Source organism: Microcebus murinus, chromosome 18 (assembly GCF_040939455.1).
Source record: "Microcebus murinus isolate Inina chromosome 18, M.murinus_Inina_mat1.0, whole genome shotgun sequence".
Taxonomy (NCBI): Eukaryota; Metazoa; Chordata; class Mammalia; order Primates; family Cheirogaleidae; genus Microcebus; species Microcebus murinus.
In genome coordinates this window covers 49,790,370-49,815,953 of record NC_134121.1, presented here as the reverse complement: position 1 = coordinate 49,815,953, position 25,584 = coordinate 49,790,370, and the positions used below count along the sequence as shown (strand labels likewise).

Below are 25,584 nucleotides of genomic sequence, written 5' to 3'. Positions count from 1 at the left end.
TACACCCGATTTCTTCATAATACATTCTGGATCCAACCTTCTCCCCAGATCCTTCCACGACACAGCTTAAAAACTCTTCCGATCAAAATGTACTTGGAGGGTTTATAGGGCAAATATATATCTGACATCTTTAATAAAAGGATTGCAGTCAGGGCTAGACTGAGGAGCTGCCAGTGCTTTTGTCACCCCATGTCCTGTAGCCTGGCTAGCCCCCTCCTCAGCTATGCTGTGCTTCCCTCAGAGGAGGGGTCAGGGAGGTGGCAGAGCTGCAGGTGGTCTGAGGGATTCTAGTCATTCATTTCCGGGCCACTGCTCTGGCCACGGGACTGGATCTATGCAAACAGGCTGAGGCATGTCTGCAAGACTGGTTCCCTGCCTCCATGATACGGGTCTGGTTTTCTGGACATGAAATTGGAGAATCAGCCAAGCAAGGTACAGTCCTGGGTAGTGATTGCTTTAAGGCCACAGTGGCCCTGGCTGAGGGCAGAGCCTATGAAATTAGGTCCAGCCCAGCCATGCCTGTTCTTGAGGGCAATCTACTGGGTGTATGTGTGTGTGTGTACCCAGCACAGGCCAAAGCAGATCCATCGTTTCCAGTCTCACTCTGTATTAATCAGGGTTCTCCGGAGAGACAGAACCAATAGGCGATGGGCAGGTAGATAGATGACAGAGGATTTATTAAAGGGATTGGCTCGAGTGATTCTGGAGGCTGACAAGTCCTGCAATGGGCCCTCTGCCAACTGGAGACTCTGGGATGACGGTAGCATGGCTCATTCCAAGTCTGAATGCTTCAGAAACAGGGAAGCTGCTGGTGTAACTCTCAGTCCTAGGCCACAGGCCTGAGAACCTGGGGGCTACTGGGGGGGAGTCCTAAAGTCTAAAGAATGGGGAGCCTGGAATTATTGTCCAAGGACAGGAGAAAAAGAATCTGTCCCAGCTACAGCAGACAGCTTGACATATGTGCTTTTTCTCTGATTTTTTTTTTTTTTTTTTAATAGAGATAGAGGTCTTACTCTGTTGCCCAGGCTGGAGTGCAGTGGTGTGATCATAGCTCACTGCAGCCTCAAACCCCTGGGCTCAAGTGATCCTCCTGCCTCAGCCTCCCAAGTAGAGCTAGGACAACAGGCAGGCACCACCATGCCTGGCTAATTTCTAAATTTTTTTGAGAGAAAGGGTCTCAGTATGTTGTCTGGGCTAGCCTCAAACTCCTGGGCTCAAGTGATCCTCCTGTCTCTGCCTGGGCCTCCCAAAGTGCTGGGATTACAGGTGTGGCCCATCAAGCCCAGGCTTCTCTGTTTTTTTCTCTCTAGGCCACCAGCAGAGTGATGGTCCCCGCCCACATCGAGGGTGTCTCTTCCCCATCTAGTCCACTAAGACTCACATGTTAACCTCCTCTGGAAACACCCTCCCAAGACACACCCCAAAATAATGCTTTATGGGGTTTCTAGGTATTTCTTAATCAAGTCGACACCTAAAATTAATCACCACGCAATCCATGGATATATTATCCCAGCCAAGGTGTGAGAAATTTCTCCCCCCAGCCTGTTATTTGTTTTAGGAAAAAGAAAATCTTATAATCCTTCAGCATCCCTGGGCAAATGCATTGTATGTTTTATTTAGCACCTTCCCTTCCCCTTTAGAAAAAAGGTCATTCTTTTTATGATCAAGCTAACATCCATTCACTTTTGAGTCATGCAAATAAATGTTTAATATAATTCGAAATCTCCTAAGACATTAGCTTTATAGCTTCCTGGCTGAGAAAATAGCATTTGTGAGGGTGAGAAGATAATGAAATGGCTGCAATGACTCCAGGTAGCTTTAGTCGATCAGGAAATAAAAATATTCTGTCCCTCTATTGCTCAGTGAGAATGACCCATTAGGAAGACTAAGTGGGGCTTTGAAAATCTGCGCTGGCTTCACTTCCTATTAGCCAGGCCCATTCAGGGAAGAGCGAGGGCCCAAAGGAGTATGATGGAAATGCAGTTCAGAAAAAAAAGACTAGGTGCAACTTCCCCCTGGAAACGAAACCTGGTTTCCACCACCAGCCAGCGGGGCTGCAAGTTCTTGAATGGAATGTCTGTAGTGGGCAGGGTCGGAGGCGGCTCTGTTGGAGGAACTGTCCTGAAGCTGGGATAAAATGACATCTGGGTGTTTAGAGGCTGGCAGCTGCTTTTAGGTGGGTGTTTCCAGGAATTTCGGAGGACTCAAGAATGAAGGAATAAAAATCGCTGAATATCGGAAGGCATAAAGATGTTATTTTCAGGCAAAGCCACGCTAGCTTGAAATGTATGTCTCTCCCCAGTTTGTTTTATTCTTACCATTTCGGTTATGATGATTGGGTCTTTTTCCAATCCTTTTATTCTCTTCTCTCAGAATGAGGGAAGTAATTGATTTCCTTATCGAGATGCCGGGCAGTACATTTTTCACGGCTTTGGGGAGGCGCACAGCAAATCTGAAACCATTGTCTGGCCAATGCGGCTTTCAGCTGTAATCATTTCTGTCATCAGGTAAGCCCGCTGGCATATGTTTTCAAAATTTTATTGTTAAGTGTTGTCTTTTGCTGGTTAAATAAATGCTAACGTTCTTTACTTTGAGACTGTGTTATCCCCCCCCCCAAAAAAAAGGCTTTTTAACAATGATAAAAATAAAACTTGGTAGATCATTTTTAACAGTAATAATTTGGTTCCTGAAAATTTGCTTAAAGAGAAAACTAGGTCGATCTAAGCAGAGTCCAAATGAGGTAGAAAGTCCATAGAGGGGGTAAAAAAAGGCAGTTGTGGAACCATAGACACAGTAAAAGAAAAAATTTTGAAAGTGTAAAAAAAAAAAAAAAAAAACCCAAATTACTAAACCATCTTTCATATTATTCCTGAAGAGATACAGCTATAATATAGATATAGAGACTCATATCTATATATACATATATAGATATAAATAGATAGATAGGTCTGTCTATATCTATACAGGTTCCAAAAAGGAACATATCTTACCAATTGATAACAGTACCAATTGGGAATAACTCTATTGCTGAAAGGGCAAGGGGAACTGATGAAAGAAGACTTAAGGAATATCTATGATTTTTCCCCATTCTAAATACAACTTTTTTTTTTTTTTTAGACAGGGTCTTGCTCTGTTGCCCAGGCTGGAGTACAGTGGCCCAATCATAGATAGCTCACTGCGGCCTGGTACTCCTGGGCTCAAGTCATCTTTCTGGCTCAGCCTCCAGAGAAGCTAGGATTATAGGTGTGTGCCACCATGCCTGGCCCATAACTTATTCATTTTTAGTGAGATATACCAAAAAATTCACCCTTTTATTTATTTATTAATTTTTGAGACAGAATCTCACTTTGTTCCCCAGGCTAGAGTGAGTGCCGTGGCATCAGCCTTGCTCACAGCAACCTTGAACTCCTGGGCTCAAGGGATCCTCCTCCTGCCTCAGCCTCTTAAGTAGCTGGGACTCCAGGCATGTACCACCATGCCTGGCTAGTTTTATATATATATATATATATATATATATTTTTTTTTTTTTAGTTAGCCAATTAATTTCTTTCTATTTTTAGTAGAGACAGGGTCTCGCTCTTGTTCAGGCTGGTTTTGAACTCCTGACCTTGAGTGATCTGCTCGCCTTGGCCTTCCAGAGTGCTAGGATTACAGGCATGAGCCACCATGCCCCACACACCCTTTTAAATAAGTGTACAATTCAGTGGGTTTTAGTATAGTATTCACAAGATTGTACAACGATTACCACTATCTAATTCCAGAACATTTTCATCACCCCAGAAAGAAGTCCCAGAATCATTGGCAGTCACTCCCCATTTCCCCTCTCCCATCTCCTGGCAACCCTTTGTCTACTTTCTGTCTCTATGAATTTGCCTATTCTTGAAAGCTCATATAAATAACAATATGCGAATCCACAGAAGAGCCCTTTTGTCTCTGGCTGCTTTCACTAGCATATAGTTTTTTAAAACTGTGGTAAAATACACATGACATAAAATTTACCATCTTAACCGTTTTTAAGTGTACAATTCAGCAGCGTTAAGTATACTCACACCGTTGTACAATCTCCAGAACTTACTCTTCTTCCCAAAGGGAAACTGTGTACCCGTTAAACACGGCACTCCTCATTCTCCCCTTCCCCCAGCCCATGACGATCACCATTCTACTCTCTGTCCCTATGAATTTGGCGACTCTACGTGCCTCACATGAGTGGCTTGTACAGTATTCATCCTTTTGTGACTGGCTTATTTCACTTAGCATAATGTCCTCAAGGTTCATCCATGTTGCAGGATGTGTCAGAATTTCCTTCCTGGCCGGTGCGATGGCCCACGCCTGTAATCCTAGCACTCTGGGAGGTCGAGCAGGCGGATTGCTTGAGGTCAGGAGTTCAAAACCAGCCTGAGCGAGACCCCGTCTCTACTAAAAAAAATAAATTAATTAATTGGACAACTAAAAATATATATAGAAAAAATTAGCTGGGCATGGTGGTGCATGCCTGTAGTCCCAGCTACTCGGGAGGCTGAGGCAGGAGGATTGCTTGAGCCCAGGAGTTTGAGGTTGCTGTGAGCTAGGCTGATGCCATGGCACTCACTCTAGCCTGGGCAACAAAATGAGACTTTGTTTTAAAAAAAAATTTTTTTTAATTAATTAATTATTTATTTATTTTTAGACAGAGTCTCACTCTGTTGTCCGGGCCAGAGTACCATGGCATCAGGATAGCTCACAGCAACCTCAAACTCCTGAGCTCAAGCGATCCTCCTGCCTCAGCCTCTCAAGTAGCTGGGACTACAGGCATGCACCACCATCCCCGGCTAATTTTTTCTATATATTTTTAGTTGTCCAATTAATTTCTATTTTTAGTAGAGACAGGGGTCTTGCTTTTGCTCAGGCTGGTTTTGAACTCATGACCTTGAGCCATCCTCCTGCCTTGGCTTCCCCGAGTGCTAGGATTATAGGCATGAGCCACCATGTCTTGCCTCCAGTGCCTTGTGTTAAATAACCTAATGTGTATTATTTCATTTAGTCCTTAAAACAATCCTATGCAGTAAGTTCTATTTTTATCTTCATTTCACAGATTAAAAAAACTAAGCCTGAGAGAGGTAAAAAATTATGCAAATTATGCTATTATGTGCTATCCCTGGGACTGAATCCAGACCTGATAGCAGAGTATTTATATTGGACTATACCATGCTACCTTCCATACATTTCTCAGTGTTCTAGTACTAAAATAATAAATCATAATATAATCATAATAATTATTATTTCCACTAACCTTATTAAATGTTTACTAGATTTCAGGCACCATGCTCTTTGTGTGCATTTTTTCATATAATCCTTGTTTCATTAAACCCTAGGGGCTGGGGGGTACTATAATCAGTCCCATTTTACAAACGAGAAGACCAAAGTCAAGAAACTTGCCCAGGATCACAGAGTTGCCCCAACACATTCAGTGTTCTTGTTTCCCAAGCATGCTGGCTGCACTCTGTTCAGAATGTTCTTCCCCAGCTCCTCATGCAGACTACTTGAATGATCAAGTTTGAACTCAAATGTCACCTCCTTACAGAAGCCTTCCCTCTCCACTTCATCCAAAGTAGCATTGTGCACCTACAGGTTGCCAATTGTGCACCTACAACATTGCCAATTGCAAATTGGCACTCGATAAATATTCATTAAGTGAAGACATCCCATTGACATTTCCACCCTCTGAGCTTGCTCTCCCCATTCCCTAAGTCCAGAATGGCTCACCTGCCTGGCTCAAGTCTTCCCCGACTCCTGAGGGTGCCACCTTCTTTGAGTACCTCTAAGACTGTTAGCCTGCACCCATGTGGCAGTTCCAGTCTCCTTAATCAGGAAATAATCCTTCCCTGCACGCTCAACCAATTTAGTTCTCCTTTGGTACATTCAACAAATAAATTTCTCTTTTGTTGAAAGAGAAATTTACACATTTCTCTTTCTACCCTCTGCTTGTAGGTGGAATGGATGTGTAAACAAGCAATTTCAGCACAGTGGGAGAGATGCAAAAGACAGACACACGCAGTCACTTGGATGGCACACATACCTCAAAATAAAGAGACACATGTACAAGGCTCAGCAAGGCTCAGTAGAGCAAAACCAGGCAAAAGATGATGTGACCATGAACAGATCAAAATTCACCATCAGGCCAGGCGCGGTGGCTCAGGCCTATAATCCTAGCACTCCGGGAGGCTGAGGCGGGCGGATTGCTCAAGGTCAGGAGTTCAAAACCACCTCTGAGCAAGAGCAAGACCCGTCTCTACTATAAATAGAAAGAAATTAGTCGGTCAACTAACATAGATAGAAAAAATTAGCTGGGCATGGTGGCGCATGCCTGTAGTTCCAGCTCCTCGGGAGGCTGAGGCAGGAGGATTGCTTGAGCCCAGGAGTTTGAGGTTGCTGTGAGCCAGGCTGAGGCCACGGCACTCACTCTAGCCTGGGCAACAAAGTGAGACTCTGTCTCAAAAAGAAAAATTCACCATCAACGTATTTTGAAAGGTATGCAGTGGTGCTGACTTCAAATCCTGGCTCCATTGTGCCCTAGGTACGTGACCTGGGAAAATGACATAACCTCTGAGCTCCAGTCTCTACCTAGGGAAAATAATACCCATCCAGCATGTTATTGTGAGAATTAAATGAAGTAATGTCTGTAAGTTCCTTGGCACTGCTACTGGCACATACTATACACAAATGGTACTTTCACATTACTATTGAAGAAAAAATCCTGAATATAGAAAAAAACCTTTTAGCACAAAGATGTATTTATAGTAGGAAAATTTCTGAAACACACTAAAAGTCGTCTTGATGGAATGTTATGCAGCTGTTAAATTGTGAAAATGTTTGGCAGAGTCACAGATACAAAAAGCACTAGATAAAATTGTATATCTGGCGGGATCTTGGCTACGTAAATATATCCCCAAAGTCCCTGGGCCTCTCCAGCCTGTGGGTTTATGTGAGGTCACATTAGCCTTATACCCAAATTTCACTGCCTCATTGCCCCCACCTGCTGTCACAGACCACCTCTGCTGAGGCCCAGGGGGCCCTAGGGAATAGTTAGAGCATACGCCCCACCCCCACAAGTATTCATGAAATGATGTGTTTGATGGGCACAGCCACCCTATAGCCCTTTTTTTTTTTTTTTTTTGAGACAGAGTCTCACTATGTTGCCCAGGCTAGAGTGCCATGGCATCAGCCTAGCTCACAGCAACCTCAAACTCCTGGGCTCAAGCAATCCTGCTGCTTCAGCCTCCTGAGTTGCTGGGACTACAGGCCTGAACCACCATGCCCGGCTAATTTTTTTGTATATATTTTTAGTTGGCCAATTAATTTCTTTCGATGTTTAGTAGAGATAGGCTCTCGCTGGACTGGTTTCGAACTCCTGACCTTGAGCGATCCTCCTGCCTTGGCCTCCCAGAGTGCTAGGATTACAGGTGTGAGCCACCACCCCTGGCCCCTGTAGCCCTTTTGTCAAGTCTTTGCCCCATCAAGGACACCTCTCTGTGGGGTGGCCAACCACCTGGTCTGCCTGGGACAGGGGTTTCCTGGGATGTGGGACTTTCAGTGGTAAAAGTGGGAAAACCCTTGGCAAATGGGGATAAGTTGGTCACTCTATCTCACTGGGCAAGCTACGGCCAAAGCTGCACAAGTTTTAGATCCCCAAATGGGGTAGTTTGTTTTCTCCTCTGGAACCAAGCTATATTCCTCCCAATATAGGGACTGGTGGGCTGCCCAGAGGATTGGGTGACCAGAATATTTATGTTTGAATTCAGGGGACTTTTATCCTGGCCACCAGGGAAGAATACAAGTCAAAAGGTTGCTTGAGAAACAGATAATCAGAGCACAGGTCTAGAGAAGAGATGCTGGTTTGGGAAACCTGAGCACATTGGGTGGCAACTGGAGGCATTGTGAGAGTGCACTAGGTGGTCCAGGAGATCTATAAATAGGATGGAAGCTTCAGGAGAATGATATTTGAGCCAATGGGTAGAGGTAAATGCGTCCACAAAAGGAAGTCAGGGAGTCCAAGCTGCAGTGCAAGGTGCTCTGCCAATCGGTCCTCATGGGCCAGCGTATCCAACGGTGCTCTGTGGATGGCCACATCTGGGATGCTATCCAGAGCCCGTGACAAGCCAAAAAAGTTATCCCTGTGGTTGTGCTGAGGGTTTTGGAACAAAGCTTTTGTCTCTCTGGCTAATAACTGTTCTTTCTGAAAACTGCTCTCACTTTGCTCCTGAGCCCTGGCAAAGACTGAAGGCCAGGTGACCACATACCTGTGTGGCTTATCATTAATTGAGTACCTGCTCATTAGGAATAAAGTGCCCAGTAGCGCTTCCTTCCCCAAGAGGACATGGTATATATAAGCGCAGGCCCGAGCAGGTTCTGGAAAAGCACAGGAGTGCAGCCCCAAGTGTGTTTACTCCCGTTCCACGGCCACCCTTCCCTCAGTTCACAACCATGGCCTTATGAACTCCCATAACCAGGTGACTAAGGAAGACGACATTTGAGCTTGGTTCACAGATGGTATCAGCTGGAAGTGGGCTGCTAAGGCATGACACTTGCACTTCAAAGTGGTATTAAAGGACAGTGGCAAAAGGAAATCATCCCACAGGGTAGAGTTTGAGTTGTACTCTCTTGGTCCTTTCTGCCATGAGAAAGACTGTATCATTTCATGGGCCAGATGGTCATGGACTCAGACTGGTGATAAGGAGGTCTGGGAGAGAGATGTAGATGCAACATTTAGAATAGGCCTAGAAAATGAGAGTATTTGCATCCCATCTGAATACTTATCCAAATGTCCTCACTGCTAAGGAAGCTTTAATAAGCAAGTGGACAGGCCGGGCGTGGTGGCTCACGCCTGTAATCCTAGCACCCTGGGAGGCCAAAGTGGGTGGATTGCTCAAGGTCAGGAGTTCGAAACCAGCCTGAGCAAGAATGAGACCCCGTCTCTACTAAAAATAGAAATAAATTAATTGCCCAACTACAAATATAGAGAAAAACTTAGCCAAGCATGGTGGAGCATGCCTGTAGTCCCAGCTACTTGGGAGGCTGAGGCAGAAGGATTGCTTGAGCCCAGGAGTTTGAGGTTGCTGTGAGCTAGGCTGATGCCACAGTACTCTAGCCTGGGGAACAAAGTGAGAGTCTGTCTCAAAAAAAAAAAAAAAAAAAGCAAGTGGACAACAAGAGCCACTTCTTGGATGTGGGTCAAGCCAGTGCCTGCCTATTAAAGTTGTGAACAAAATGGCCAGGGTTCTGGGAGTGAGGTTATGAGGGCTTCATCCTGGGCTTCTCCTCACTAAGCTGACCAGGTTATCGCTACTGCTGAGGGCTCACGTTAGAAGGAATTATTAGAATGGATTCTTTTTTTTTTTTTTGAGACAGAGTCTCACTTAATTGCCCAGGCTAGAGTGAGTGCCCTGGCCTCGCTCACAGCAACCTCAAACTCCTGGGCTCAAGCCTCGCTCACAGCAACCTCAAACTCCTGGGCTCAAGCAGTCCTCCTGCCTCAGCCTCCCCAGTAGCTGGGACTACAGGCATGCGCCACCATGCCCAGCTAATTTTTTCTATATATATCAGATGGCCAATTAATTTATTTCTATTTATAGTAGAGACGGGGTCTCACTCTTGCTCAGGGTGGTTTCGAATTCCTGACCTTGAGCGATCTGCCTGCCTCGGCCTCCCAGAGTGCTAGGATTACAGGCGTGAGCCACCGCGCCTGGCCTAGAATGGATTCTTTTTACCATGGTGGGGACAGTGAGTCAACCTCAGTAGGAAGAGGTTTATACTGAATTAGGATCTGCTCTTCCAGTAATGCTTTTACTATTATTATCCTACATGGGTTTATGGAATACCTAACTCACCATCATGGTATCTTATACATCAAGGCACCTGACCAAGGAACTAACCTTACAATGAAAAAACTGACCCTCCCTTGGATTCACCAGCCTGTTGTACACCCCAACAACCAGAAGCAGCTGGCTTAATAGAACATAGGGGCCGGGCGCAGTGACTTACGCCTGTAATCCTAGCACTCTGGGAGGCCGAGGCGGGCAGATTGCTCGAGGTCAGGAGTTCAAAACCAGCCTGAGCAAGAGCAAGACCCCATCTCTACTATAAATAGAAAGAAATTAATTGGCCAACTAATATATATAGAAAAAATTAGCCGGGCATGGTGGTGCATGCCTGTAGTCCCAGCTACTCGGGAGGCTGAGGCAGTAGGATCGCTTGAGCCCAGGAGTTTGAGGTTGCTGTGAGCCAGGCTGATGCCATGGCACTCACTCTAGCCTGGGCAACAAAGTGAGACTCTGTCTCAAAAAAACAAAACAAAAAATAGAACAGAGGAATGGCCCATGGCTGTGTCCCCAACCCCAGGCGGCAGACCAGTACTGGTCTGTGGCCTGTTAGGGACCCGGCACACATGGCTGCCGGGCCAGATGGAAGGCAACAGCCTGAGAGCTTGGATTCCATTTATACGTGGAATCAGCAATTCTGGAGTTGTCCATGTCCTTCTCATGAGTTCCTTTTCTGGTGAAATGAGCACAGTCAGTTTTTCTTTCTTTCTTTCTTTTCTTCCTTCTCTCCCTCCTTCTTTTTTTTTTTTTTTTTTGAGACAGAGTCTCACTTTGTTGCCCAGGCTAGAGTGAGTGCCGTGGCGTCAGCCTAGCTCACAGCAACCTCAATCTCTGGGGCTCAGCGATCCTACTGCCTCAGCCTCCCGAGTAGCTGGGACTACAGGCATGCGCCACCATGCCCGGCTAATTTTTTGTATATATATTTTTAGTTGGTCAATTAATTTATTTCTATTTTTGGTAGAGACGGGGTCTCGCTCAGGCTGGTTTCAAACTCCTGACCTTGAGCAATCCGCCCGCCTAGGCCTCCCAAAGTGCTAGGATTACAGACAGGCGTGAGCCACCACACCCGGCCCTTCTTTTTTTTAATTGAGACAGAGTCTCACTCTGTTGCCAGAGCTAGAGTGTCATGGCGTCAGCCTAGCTCACAGCAACTTCAAACTCCTGGGCTCAAGCGATCCTCCTGCCTCAGCCTCCCGAGTAGCTAGGACTACAGGCATGTGCCACCATGCCCGGCTAATATTTTCCATATATGTTTTTAGTTGTCCAGCTAATTTCTTTCTACTTTTAGTAGAGATGGAGTCTTGCTCTCGCTCAGGCTGGTCTGGAACTCCTGAGCTCAAACAATCCACCCGCCTTGGCTTCCCAGAGTGCTAGGATTACAGGCATGAGCCACTGGGCCCAGCTCTTCCTTTCTTTTTTTTTTTCTGAAAGTCTTACTCTGTAGCCCTGGGGAGATAACCTTGGCGTCATCATAGCTCACAGCAACTGCAAACTTCTGAGCTCAATTGATCCTCCTGCCTCAGCCTCCCAAGTAGCTGGGACTGCAGGCATGCGCCACCACACCCACCTATTTTGGGTACAGACAGGGTCTGGCTCTGGCTGGTTCCCAACTCCTGACGTCAAGCAATCCTCCCGCCTTAGCCTCCCAAAGTGTTAGGATTACAGGAGTGTAATCCACACCCAGACCAATCTGTAGCATTTTTTAAGAATTGACTTACCTCACTGCATTATCTCAAAATAGAAAAAAAAAAAGAAAAAGAAAAAATTGACTTAGTTGCCAACATTTAAAAATCAAAAGATTTCATATGAAATCCACATTTCTACCTTCTCCTCAAAATTTTGGAGATCTGGCAATTTTAGGCCTGCATTCCCATAGCTGCCCTTTTTAAACAAAACATGGGCACTTCTGTTTGCCAAAGCCCTCACCTTGCCCACTTTTCTTACTTTCATTACTTACCTAGTCACTGTAGGCACTTATAAGTTTGCCATCCTTGGTGCTCAACCCAACTGTATTGAATAAATTAATTGGACAATTAGTGCTTTAATTTTAATTTTCATTTCACATATGTGTTCTATTTTCCTAGATTGTAATAAGCCATTTGGCAGACGGAATCCTGTTAGCTGTTTTTCTTTAAATTACCTTTTGGTTGTCACATATTTCAGTGCAAGTTCATATATGTTTACAAAACCCTTATCTTATCGGCAATGCTGACCTTGAGCACCCCGGGAGGAGTCCCTCTGATTCGGTGTGGGGGTGCCTGAAATTTCATCATCATGCTTCGTTCTCTGGGCTGAGACCCAGGTGATTTCTCAGGTAAAGGAATTAAGATTCTTTCCCCAATAATACAAACATACTGTGAAGTAGGTTTTAGGCAGGATGCCATCTTTTCTACTGCAAAGCAGAGACAGGCGAGTTCTTGCCGAAGTGGTCCATTTCCTAGCTGGGACTTTGGAAAAGGTGATGGGAGATTAGAATGTACTGTGGTTGCGTTCTGGAGTTTATCCGAGGCTTTCTGGGTGGGGATTCTATGCAATAAGCCTCAGAATGACCCTCCCTCCGGTTCTGACGGCCCAGGGCGTGGTTCCTGGCACAATCTCCTAGCAGTTGTCACTGGGGTCGATTTCAGGACTCCAGAACCAAGTATCGGAGTTTCCTAATTCTGGGGGCTCGTCTCGCGGCCCCCCGGTTTATTTCCCTATGTCTCTGGCGCTGCCCAGTGCCCTCGGTTGCTGGGGTCGCCCCACTCCGCGACACCCTCTCAGGCTCTTTCGGCCTCAGTTTCCCTAAGGGGGCAAGTGGAGGGTATCTGGGGGCTTCTCTGTCCTCCTCCCCGAGCCGGACCAGGGGAGACGTCGGGAGGAGGTCCAGCCGAGTTCGGGCTCCAGCCGGGGCTCCGCGGAGGCGTTGGTCCCCCGTGGCCCCTGACTCGGGGCATTTGGCGACTGGCGCGCCCCTCTGCCCGGCACCCGCGGTCCGGCAGCGCTGCGAAGCGCCGAGCCCTTGCGCCCCCGGCACCCCGGCTCCCCGCCCCCGACTCGGCGCTCCCGCGCTCCCCCTAGCGGCCGCCGCGCCGCCTAGCTGCGTCCCAGGCTCGTCGGCGGCGCAGCTCACGTGACCGCGCTCCGGGCCTGCGGCCGCTGTCGGTTCCCCCAGTCACCGAGCGAGAGGGAAGAAACAAGATGGCGGCTGAAGGCGATCCGGAGTGGGGCCCCAGCAATTCGGATTGAGCCTTCTCCCTCCACCCGCTTCCGCCGGCCGGGCCCCTCCCGCCCGGCCCCGCGGGCCTCCCCACCCGGCCCCGGCGCCCCCCACCGCCCCCCTGCGCCCGCCCCTCCCCCCTCCGCTTTCCCTTCTCCCCCCGCCTCGGCTCCAACATGAGGGGCCGGCGGGGCAGGCCGCCCAAGCAGCCCGCAGCTCCCGCTGCGGAGCGCTGCGCCCCAGCCCCGCCGCCGCCGCCGCCGCCGCCGCCGCCCACGTCCGGACCCATCGGGGGGCTGCGCTCGCGGCACCGCGGCAGCAGCCGGGGCAGGTGGGCCGCCGCCCAGGCTGAGGTGGCGCCCAAGACGCGGCTGAGCTCGCCCAGGGGGGGCAGCAGTAGCCGGAGGAAGCCGCCGCCGCCGCCGCCGCCGCCGGCCCCCCCCAGCACCAGCGCCCCGGGCCGGGGGGGGCGAGGAGGCGGGGGCGGCAGGACGGGGGGCGGGGGCGGCGGCGGCCACCTGGCCCGGACCACCCCGGCCCGCAGGGCCGTCAACAAAGTGGTGTACGATGACCACGAGAGCGAGGAGGAGGAGGAAGAGGAGGACATGGTCTCCGAGGAGGAGGAGGAAGAGGACGACGGCGACGCTGAGGAGACCCAGGATTCTGAGGACGACGAGGAAGATGAGATGGAGGAGGACGACGATGATTCCGATTATCCGGAGGAGATGGAAGACGACGATGACGACGCCAGTTACTGCACGGAAAGCAGCTTCAGGAGCCATAGCACCTACAGCAGCACTCCAGGTACCCACCCAGCCCAGTTGCTGCAGACTCCTTCCCCACCTCCTCTACCCTCCCCCCTTGCTCACTCCCTCTAGAGTACTGTGCATCCTGCTCCGATCTCCCCCCGACCGCGCCTCCCCCCCAAACAGAGGGGAAATGCGACTGCACATCAAGTGGCAAAAAACTAGATTTACAAGAGGAAAGAGTCGCATTGTTCAAAATGGAGATTGCATTGTTGCAGTTTGCAGGCCACACTCTCGCTCTCTTTCTCCCCCCTCCAACCCCCTCTTTTTCCTCTTCAAAATTTGTGCCAGTGCGGTGTCTCCACCAGGCAGGATTGAAACTTTGGCACACACATATCCATTGCATTCATTTTTCTCCCCTTGTTTTGGTGTGGTTTTTTGGAATGAAAGAAGCCTCTTGTTTTGCAAATCTCTTTGCATTTCTAATGTGGTTTCTTTTGGATTTTTATTATATATCTCTTTTTAAAAAGGGAATTAAAGATTTAGGCGGACTGTGGCACACAAACACACATAAAACATGCTTCTCTTCACACCCTTAGCTGTGTGGTTTAAAAATTGTGTTAAGGAAATGGATCAGTTGAGTTAGTAGGGTAGCCTTATCTGGTCCTGTGTTTTTGTTTTTATTCTTCGAGCGCTAATGGGCTCGTGCAACAGTTGCTGGTAAATGGCTGATTAAAAAGCAAAGCAGAACACCAAACAAAACAAAATTTGGCAGTTGATCTGATTCAAAATCATTTTGGTTAGATCCAAAATAAAAATACAAAACAGTAGGAACGTGCGTCTTCACTGATTTGATCCCTTTGCTTTGCTTTGGAAATGCAGTTTCGTGTCACCTGTTGCAGAAGGTGTGTAGTTGATCATCCAGACATAATTGTATGAAGATGAACTTTCAGACCAACTTTTAAGTCACACAGCAGAAATATCAGATTTATTACAAAATGACTTTTTCTTTTCATTCTATTTCTGAGGAAAAAGGCCTCCCTGAATCTGTAATGAATTTCTCCATGGTAACTCCTCTCCTGTTTTCTCACAGAAAGTTTCTCCATGCATTTTTGTTAAACACTCCCCCCTCCCCAGTTGCTGCTTTGTATTAAATACGTAGTTGCGGTTTACTAAATTGTGAAAACAACATAACTGTAACAACAACCTACAAGACTTTTCCTTTATATTTGTGTTAATCTGGATTAACTAAAATAGAATCTGGTTTTGAAAGCATATACAAAGTAAAGTTTATGAGGAAATATTTATGAGGACATACTATTTTTTTCTTGAAAAAGATGTCATTTTTAGAGAGACTCGGTAGTAGAAGTAGTTAAATTTAAGAGTTTCCATTTTTTAATAAATGCTTAAATACTTATTTGGGGAAGTAGTGTAGGTGTTAAACCAGTTGTAAACCCATTTAGATTGTCCTAACATCTTGTGAAAAAGGGTGATTTCTTTTACCTGACAGTAATATTAGTTGCTTGTCTTGTCCGTGGAAGGCTGTCAGGAGAATGAAGGAAATGAATCAAATGTCAAGTATTTATGTTTTGTATGTAGAAGAGACCACACATAAGGTCTTGCCAACTTAATTTTAGTACATTTTTTATAGTAATAGTTTTTACCTTAGAAAATCACATGTTGTTCTTCTTTGTACCAAGAGCTAGGACTTGAAACATGGAGACTGAATTATTTACACTATTAGAGGAAGGTTTTTCTTGTTAGAGCTAAGACATTTTGGCATGGCAATTAAGCTAACTTTAAGTCCCATTTGAAGGCCTAGCAAATAGTATTTAGGATTGATAGCTATGCATATATTCAATTAAATTACAGTTTGTGGCTAGGCTTCTTTTTTTTTTCAATACTTTATATGTGATACTTCAGTGACATTTTGTTTTTCTTAATGATGCTTGTAGCTCACCTTACTTGTCCTAGGCTTATAAGAATTTATTGACTGCTTAGGGATAGGTGTTGATCTTTTTCCCCCTGCAGCTCCTAACATAGTGTTTGTTTTGCACATAGCAGGTGCCAAAACATCTAAGTATTTTGGATTTAGGAAAGTAAAAATTGACCTAATTAGGTTTTTTTTTTTTTTTGAGACAGAGTCTCACTTTGTTGCCCAGGCTAGAGTGAGTGCCATGGCATCATCCTAGCTCACAACAACCTCAAACTCCTGGGCTCAAGCAATCCTGCTGCCTCAGCCTCCTGAGTAGCTGGGACTACAGGCATGCACCACCACACTTGGCTAATTGTTTCTGTATATATTAGTTGGCCAATTAATTTCTTTCTATTTATAGTAGAGACGGGGTCTCGCTCTTGCTCAAGCTGGTTTCGAACTCCTGACCTTGAGCAATCCTCTTGCCTCAGCCTCCCAGAGTGCTAGGATAACAGGCATGCCCTGCCACTATTTAGGTTTTGATATACAGTTTGACCAGTGAATGTTTTTAATAGAGTTACTCTGTTTTGAGCTGCTATTTCATACTGCTTGTCAGGCATTTTCCTTTCTTTAGTGGCTGGGGTGTTAACTTGGATGCTTTACCTTTTGAAAGACAGTAGTTCTTAAGATTATAGTAAAATGGATGCAACATTTTGTGTTCTGAACTTTTAGAATATGTCCACTTGCCTGGAATGAGTAACAATGCATGACAGTGAGTTGTTCAGGCTAAGTATTAGTTTCATTTGTTTTATTGTCTGTACTTCCTGGGAGGAAGGCTGTCAGGTGAATGTGTATATGTGTGTCTGCTTTGGAGGAAAAAAAGTTTTAGGACTTGGTTTAAGATAGCCCAAGAGCACATAAAGAAATATGATTGGTGGATTTGAATCCTGTTGTACTGTCAAGACAAAAAGAGAAATTTATGTTATTGGTAATTTAGAATAATTTGATTAATTTTTGTAGTTTAGAATGTTGGCTTAAGTACTGACATGTTCAATTTCTAGTATAAGAAAGAACTCATTCATCTGTTGAGTACTTTGTAGGTAATGTAGCTGTCGATGATGCAAAGACATTGGTTGACATTATGAAAATCACAGATTTTTAAAAGTATTCATTGGAAATTAAGTGTTTTCCTTTTATGGAGAAAAACTTTCAATGGGTACCTAAGATAGTCACATGATAAATACTGTAGGGATGACAACTTATTAATGCAAAATTGAAATCATCTAGTTTTGCTTAAGCTGGTGGCATTTGGCTAAATAAAGCTTTTATTAATTTATTTTTTATTTTTTTAATTTAGAATTATTTCAGCCTACAGGTTTTATGATGCCACCAATGCTTTGAGATTATATATATAGAAAATGTGTTTTGAATAGGCATTTGGTAAAGTTCTGACAGCACTTTGAAATTAGTCATTTGCTAATTAAAAATAATTAAATTATGCTCAAAACAGAATGGTTCTTGTATTTCAGTCTGTCTTGTATGAGACTTCTGAGAATACTTACCTGGAATTTTGAAATTTGAAACCTCTGATGACTTTAGAAAGCAACAACCCTGGTGTTATCCTGGGAGAGTTAGTGATTATCTTAAGATAATGACAGCGAGGATCAGTGGCAGAGAGGCCATTAATGAACTATAGATTTACCTGAAACTGAATCTGTTACTGGTTTGGCAATATTTATTCCTGTCAGTTTCAACCAAATATCTATTTAGTATATATGTAATTCCTGATTGCTACAAGTGAGGTACAAAATGCAGTGGAGATTTAAAAGAGGGCAGTATCATACTGTACCCTCTTTAGGGGGATTGGTGTGGGCATATGCTTCCTGGATGGGCATGTGGCAAGTGAGGACAGACAGATTGAGGGAGGGAGAGAGGAAGGGAGCAGCAGGGACTGATAGTAAAGTGTGGGCAGTCTCAACACGGTTTAGCAAGAGTCGGAGTATGTGAAGGAAATAAACTAAACTCCATTGTATGCTGTGTTTGGCAATACCTAGAGAACCAGGTGATAGCATTCCCATCCTCATCTGTAGAATAAGGATTAGGCTAGATCAGTGATCCTCAGGCATTTGTCACTGCCGGTACACCCAGAGGAATATGCTGTATTCCCATGAGCACCATGCATAAACATGAAACAAAACCAAATCAAATTGCAGAGATACCGTTAAGCCACTGGTATAGCCCTTTCCTCCGAGTTGAGAGAATTATGGAATAGATGGTCTGAAGCCCTCTCTCTCAAATCTGTTTCAAATTTGTTTAATTTTGGGTACTGGGGATCAATTAGAAGGTCTGCAGAGTAGGATATGATTTTAGTGGGATGCGAGGAACTTTAGGATAGCTTCTGTCCTGCAGGATGGATTGGAAGAGGATAAGATAGCTGGTGGGATCTGGATGGGTTTTGTAGCCCTGGATGGAAAATCAATATAGTAGGTACTTTAGAGTTCTCCAGGCCTTGACGTATCGGATGTGTAGACCAAGAGAGGAATGAATCAAATATGCCTTTGTAAGAATGGTAACGCTTTCAGTAGCAATAGGGAAGTCAAGATTATAAGGGAAATTATTGAGTTTTGTTTTCAGCTATCAGTACCTGAAGAGGTTAACCATGAGAATTAGAAGAAAGAAAATGAGGACCAAAAGAGTTATTAAAAAGCTGGACAGGGCCAGGTGTGGTGTGTCATGCGTGTAATCTCAGCACTTTGGGAGGCCAGGATGGGAGCATAGCTTAAGGCCAGGAGTTTGAGACCATCCTGAGCTACATGGTGAGACCCGGTCTCTACAAAAAAAAAAACAAAAACAATTAGCCAGGTGTGGTGCACACCTATGGTCCTAGCTACTTGGGAGGCTGAGGCAGGAGGATCACTTGAGCTCAAGAGTTCGAGGCTGTAGTGAGCTCTGATCACTCAGAGCCTCTAAAAAAAAATTTGGCCAACTTGATTTGTGAGTAGTAGGGAGGCGTGTCCTAGGTATGCGGTGATTATGCATATAGCTCGTGCTTGTCTGCTCTTCTGGTGCTCACCCATAGGTGTGTGTGGAAATGGAGCTGTGTGTTGAAATGGAGCTGTGTATTGAAATGTGTGTGGAGCAGGATTGGAGATGTTAGGGCCAGGAGCTCTGGTCTGTTAGATCCTCCTTCCCTAGCTCCTCAACTCCCTGTGTCTTCCCTGTGACCGCAGACCCTTGGAGGTGGGGATGTGGTGGCTAAGTGGGTGGTGGTAGTGGTGGTGGGCCAGCAGTAATCTGGGTCACACAGACAGGAGCAAATCCTTGCTGCTGCCCACTTCCCTCCCTGCTCCTTAGCTAGGCTGCAATCCCCCTTTCTGGGACATCTTCCTCTAGTCCTGTGTACCTTGGTCTCTCTTCTCTTTGGTTGTTTGCGTACGGTGGTTATAGTCTCAGCTTCACAATTCAGGAGTAGCTTCACACTGACCCTCATTGTTCTAATTTTTTCCCTTCTTTGGGTACAGTGCCAGTAACCTAGCACTTTGGGATGCCAAGGTGGGAGGATTGCTTGAGGCCAGGAGTTCAAGACCAGCCTAAGCAATATTGGGACTCTGTCTCTACAAAAATAAAAATAAAAAAATTAGCCAGGCATGGTGGCATGTGCCTGTATTCCCAGCTACTTCAGAGGCTGAGGCAGGAGGATTGCCTGAGCCCAGGAGTTTGAGGATCATGCCATTACTCTACAGCCTGGGTAACAGAGCAAGACTGTGTCTCAAAAGAATAATAAATAAATAAAAAGAAAACTTATACATGCAAAATACACTTTATAAGATTGAAAGTAAAACCATACAGAAAGAAAGAAAATGCACATAATTAAATATAATGTTTTATCTGTTATATATCTAAAATTATTTTTATCTATTTCTAGAGAGTAAGTTATATACTAGTTTTTTATTGCCATATAATTTTTTAGATAGCAACAGTAATAGCTAACATTTGGATATCTTTTAAATTTCTGAATGATTTTCAAGCAATATTTATAAAAATTCAATTTTTAAATAACAGCTTTGTGGAGATATAATTTTATATACTATAAAATTTACTCTTGTAAAGTGTATAATTTAGTTGTTTTTAGTTTATTCACAAAGTTAGACAATCATTAACTACTACTTAATTCCCGAACATTTTTATCCCGCCAGAAGAAACCTTGCTTATGACAGTGAGTCCCCATTCTTCCCCTCCCTCTCCCTCATCCCCTGACAACCACTAATCTACTTTCCTTCTCTGTTGATTTAACTCTCCTGGACATTTCTTATAAATGGAATCGTATATTAATAAGTGGCTTGTTTCATTTAGCATAATGTTTTCAAGGTTCATGCATATGTTAGTATGTATCAGTACTATATTTGAATAACATTCCATTGTATGGCTATAACAACGTTTTTTTTTAAAAGGACTGGGTCTTACTATGTTGCCCAGGCTACCCTGGATTCCTAGGCTGAAGTGATCCTCCTGTCTTGGCCTTCTGGGTAGCTGGGACTGCAGGTGTATGTCCCTTTGCCTGGGGACCACATTTTGCCTCTCTGTTTCATCAGTTCATGGACATTTGAATTGTTTCCACTTTTTTGCCTATTATGAATAATGCTGCTGTGGACATCTATGAACAGGTTTTTTTTCTGGACATATGTTTTCATTTCTCTTGGATATATACCTAGGGGTGGAATTGCTGGATCATTGCAAATTCAATTTTTACAGAATTATTTTAACCGAACTTGTTCTTTTTGGTACAGTAGTTTTAAAGAAGAATTCTTTGAGGACAATAGAGAGCTGTGTTGTAAGTCTTCCAAAAGATTTATGGTTTTTGGATTGCCTTAGGTTAGCTTGGAGAGTTTATTCCAGAAAGAACTTGCCAGATAAGGACCAGTGTAAGTGGAATCACATGATTGATTTCCACACTGGCAGTGCAGACTTGTGGTAGGCATTGGGGACATCTGTATAAATGAGCCGATCACAGGATTTTAGTCTGTTATGATGTACAAGAATTTGAGGACTTTAGAGGAATCTTTTTATGATTGTCAGGGATGCAGAGAGGTGGCACGTAGCATAGAGATTTAAAGAATGAAGAATGTGGAATCAAATTTCATAGGTTTGCATCTGAGCTTTGTGATGTTGGTCATTGTGCTCAATTTTCTGTGCCTTACTTTCCTCCTTTGTAAAATGGAGGTATCATAGTACTTAATTCAAGTTGCTGTGAGGGTTAAATGAGTTAAAATGTGCCCACAGCAGTCATTGGAACATGGTAAAGGTTTAATACATGTTAGCTATTATTTGTTGATTTTTTTCCCCCCTGAACTGAAGATGGTGATTCTGCAAAGATACAGAGACCTTACTTACTGTGTAATCAGTTAATATTTTCTTCTATCCAAAGCTATTGATTCTATACTGATTCACAAGGTATAAAAATATTTTGAGGACTATACTTAAGTAAAAATGCAGATTAAAATACAGCTTTATTTCTCCCCTTTAATAGAAATATTAAATGTTAATTTGCCCATTTAAAAAAATTTAGTTCACCTAATATTAGATTTCTTTTTTTTTTTTTTTTTTGAGACAGAGTCTCACTTTGTTGCTGAGGCTAGAGTGAGTGCCGTGGCGTCAGCCTAGCTCACAGCAACCTCAAACTCCTGGGCTCAAGCAATCCTACTGCCTCAGCCTCCCGAGTAGCTGGAACTACAGGCATACGCCACCATGCCCGGCTAATTTTTTCTATATATATTAGTTGGCCAATTAATTTCTTTCTATTTATAGTAGCGACAGGTCTCACTCTTGCTCAGAGCTGGTTTCGAACTCCTGACCTCAAGCAATCTGCCGGCCTCACTCTCCCAGAGTGCTAGGATTACAGGCATGAGCCACTGCGCCTGGCCTTTCCTTTGGTTATTTACAATAGCCAGTTTAAGTAGAGAAGGCATTCTTTTTTTTTTTTTTTTTTTGAGACAGAGTCTCGCTTTGTTGCCCAGGCTAGAGTGAGTGCCATGGCGTCAGCCTAGCTTACAGCAACCTCAAACTCCTGGGCTCAAGCAATCCTCCTGCCTCAGCCTCCCAAGTAGCTGGGACTACAGGCATTCGCCACCATGCCCGGCTAATTTTTTGTATATATATTTTTAGTTGGCCAATTAATTTCTTTCTATTTATAGTAGAGACAGGGTCTCGCTTTTGCTCAGGCTGGTTTTGAACTCCTGACCTCGAGCAATCCGCCCGCCTCTGCCTCCCAGAGAGCTAGGATTACAGGCGTGAGCCACCGTGCCTGGCCGAGAAGACATTCTTGATATTTCTAGCTCTTTGGCAGTTCCTGCATGGGATCTTTCTCTGCCTCCTCCTTAAACACCTTTTTTCCAGGGTTTTAAGTTTTCCGATGGCCTTTTCACTATTTTCCTCCTTCCACTGAGGCCTAATCTATTCTCAAGTTTTTAAAAATTGCAATGAAATATTATAAATATAGTGCACATATACTCTTTTGGAAAATACATGTAATGCAAAAATGAAAGTGAAAATCACCTGTAATTTCATCAACCAAAGATAACCACTGGAAATGTTTATATATATTTAATTCCATTTTCTATAACATGTTTGTTTTTTTCTTTTTTCTTTTTTTTTTTTTTTTTTTGAGACAGAGTCTTGCTTTGTTGTCCAGGCTAGAGTGAGTGCCGTGGCGTCAGCCTAGCTCACAGCAACCTCAAACTCCTGGGCTCGAGTGATCCTTCTGCCTCAGCCTCCCGAGTAGCTGGGACTACAGGCATGTGCCACCATGCCCAGCTAATTTTTTATATATATATCAGTTGGCCAATTAATTTCTTTCTATTTATAGTAGAGACGGGGTCTCGCTCTTGCTCAGGCTGGTTTTGAACTCCTGACCTTGAGCAATCCGCCCGCCTCGGCCTCCCAAGAGCTAGGATTATCTACATATTTTTAAAAAGCTGTAGCTGGAATTATATTAAACAAACTGCTTGTTTTTAGCAAAGTTTTTTCCATATCATTGTGGGGGTTTTTTTTTTGTTTTTTTTTTGAGGCAGAGTCTCATTTTGTTGCCTAGGCTAGAGTGAGTGCCATGGCGTCAGCCTAGCCCACAGCAACCTCAAACTCCTGGGCTCAAGCAGTCCTACTGCCTCAGCCTCCCGAGTAGCTGAGACTACAGGCATGCACCACCATGGCCAGCTAATTTTTTCTATATATATATTAGTTGGCCAATTAATTTGTTTCTATTTATAGTAGAGATGGGGTCTTGCTCTTGCTCAGGCTGTTTTTGAACTCCTGACTTCGAGCAATCCGCCCGCCTCGGCCTCCCAGAGTGCTAGGATTACAGGCGTGAGCCACCGCACCTGGCCCATATCATTATGTTTTTATCAAAGTAATAGTACATGAACATAGGTAAAATAAATTCAAACAGTATTAAAGGCTTGTAGTGAACAAAAGCATTTGTCTTCTATATGTCTTCCCACCCCAAGATCTCTCCAGATCTTTTCACTCTTGTAGCTGTTTTTTCCCCTCTGGTATTTACCACAGTATTTTATTTTATTTTTATTTTTAGAGACAGGTTCTTGTTCTGTCACCCAGGCTGGGGTGCAGTGGTGTGATCGTAGCTCACTGCAACCTTGAACTCCTATGCTCAAGTGATCTTCCTGCCTCAGCCTCCTGAGTAGCTGGGACTACAGGTGCATGCCACCATGCCCGGCTAATTTTTACTTTTGTAATGTTGCCCAGGCTGTACCACATATTTTAAAATAAGATGCTTATGTATGTTTCATTTCTCAATTTTAGATATTCTTGACTTGTGATAGATGAGGATTTAGCCTTGCTATAACTCCCCTTACTCTCCCTTTCCCCTCCCATTATAGAAATAGCATGATTTTTGGATAAATCATGAGGGATTGGTTACACTGTTATGACTAGAAATATCATTCACCATTACGTCATGTGCTATGGTAATAGGGTGGGTTTTCTTTTTTCGTAACTATTAATATTTTCCTGGAGTTATTATCTCATTTTTTCATGTTGCTTTAGTGTTCTCTTTTAGCCCAGACCACTATCAAGTCTGCAAAATATCTTGTTTATTGTTTTCCAAACTTTAAAATGTAACAATTCCATTTTTTTCCTTGTTGATCTTCCTTCTGCAGCCCTCAGCATTCCTGCTTTTGCCTGAACTGGTTGCTCTTTTTTTGAACATCACACTGGAACTTTTTTTGCAGTTTTTTCATGTTGATCCAGTTTTTTGGGTCCTGTGTCTTTGGTTTACTTCTCTTTTTCAGCACAACTTTAGTTGCTTCTCAAAAATGGGTGTGTGAGAAGTAAACTTTTTTAGTATCATTACACATGTCTGAAAATGCCATTTTCAACCCTAATATTGGATGGATGGCTTGGCTGGTATAGGATCCTCAATTAAATCAGTTTCACTTGAAGGATTTGCTTTATTGTGTTCCGGCACTTGGTATGCACTAGAAATCTAGTGCCATCTGATTACTTCCTTCATGTCTTACCTGGTTTTTTTCTTCCCTTTCTAAAGCTTTTAGCCTCTTTTGCTGTAGTTTTGAAGTGGTATATCTGTTAGCGGCTCTCTTTTTTTTTTCCCCCTTAAGAAACAGGTTCTCACTATGTTGCCCATGCTGGACTCGAACTCTGGGGCTCAAGCAATTCTCCTGCCTCAGCGTTTGGAGTAGCTGAGACCATAGGCAGGGGCTGCTGTGTCTGGCTAGATTTGTGTTTTTAAAAAAGTCTCTGGCCGGGCGTGGTGGCTCACGCCTGTAATTCTAGCACTCTGGGAGGCCGAGGCACGAGGATTGCTCAAGGTCATGAATTCGAAACCAGTCTGAGCAAGAGCGGGACCCCTGTCTCTACTATAAATAGAAAGAAATTAATTGGCCAACTAAACACATATATATAAGAAATCAGCTGGGCATGGTGGCGCATGCCTGTAGTCCCAGCTACTCAGGAGGCTGAGGTAGGAGGATTGCTTGAGCCTAGGAGTTTGAGGTTGCTGTGAGCTAGGCTGATGCCACGGCACTCTAGTCCAGGCAACAAAGTGAGACTCTGTCTCAAAAACAACAACAACAACAACAAAAAAACCAGTCTCTCTGATTGTAGAATAGAGAATGAGTTGGAGTATGGGTAAGGATGGATGAAAGGAGTTAGGCTGTTGAAGTAGACTAGATGACTGATTTTGTACTAGGTTAGTATCAGTGGGAGAGGAGAAAAATAATTCAGGAAGTACAGAATGAATCCTTAGTTATTGGTTAGGCTGGGGTGTTGTGAGGGGGAGAAGAGGGGGACAAGGATGAACTGACTTTGAAATCTCCCCAATTTTGCTTCTCCTTATTCACTCCTTATTTCTCTTCACCTTAAATCTGATCTTCTAGTAACACTGAATTCTTTGTAGTTCTCACACGCCTTACAGTTACTTAGTGATTCACCTCCAGCCTGCCTTCTGTGAGCATCAGTTCCATTTGCCCCCAGGTGGGGCTAAGTTCCTTTACACCCTACCCCTCTAACCTCTAGGATTTGTACATTTATGTTTTAGTTTCCAAATATTTAGAGATTTTTAGGTATGTTTCTGTTACTGATTTCTACTTTCATTCCATTATTCAGAGAGCATACTTTGTATAACTTTAATTTTGCAAAACCTTTTTAGAGGTTTGTTTTGCCCCTGAAATATTGTCAGTCTAAGTGAATATTCTATATGTACTTGAAAAGAAGGTGTATTCTTCTGTTGTGTGGAGTATTTGATAAATGTCAGCCAGGTTAAGTTGGCTGATAGTGTTTTTTTTGTTTTTTTTTTTTTTTGAGACAGAGTCTCGCTTTGTTGCCCGGGCTAGAGTGAGTGCC

General features: G+C 44.2%; 1 protein-coding gene across 12 annotated transcripts in view; it reads left to right on the top strand.

Annotated features, from left to right (window-relative positions):
• The first annotated feature begins 13,214 nt into the window (after nt 1-13,214).
• The window catches only part of BPTF (bromodomain PHD finger transcription factor), a 137,636-nt gene continuing 125,266 nt past the window's right edge, over nt 13,215-25,584 (top strand). For all 12 annotated transcript variants that reach the window (XM_012747366.3, XM_075994689.1, XM_012747364.3 and 9 more), the window contains exon 1: nt 13,215-13,857. In XM_012747366.3, the coding sequence (XP_012602820.2) occupies nt 13,230-13,857 (628 nt within the window). In that variant the 5' untranslated portion in view covers nt 13,215-13,229. The remainder of the gene's footprint in view (nt 13,858-25,584) is intronic.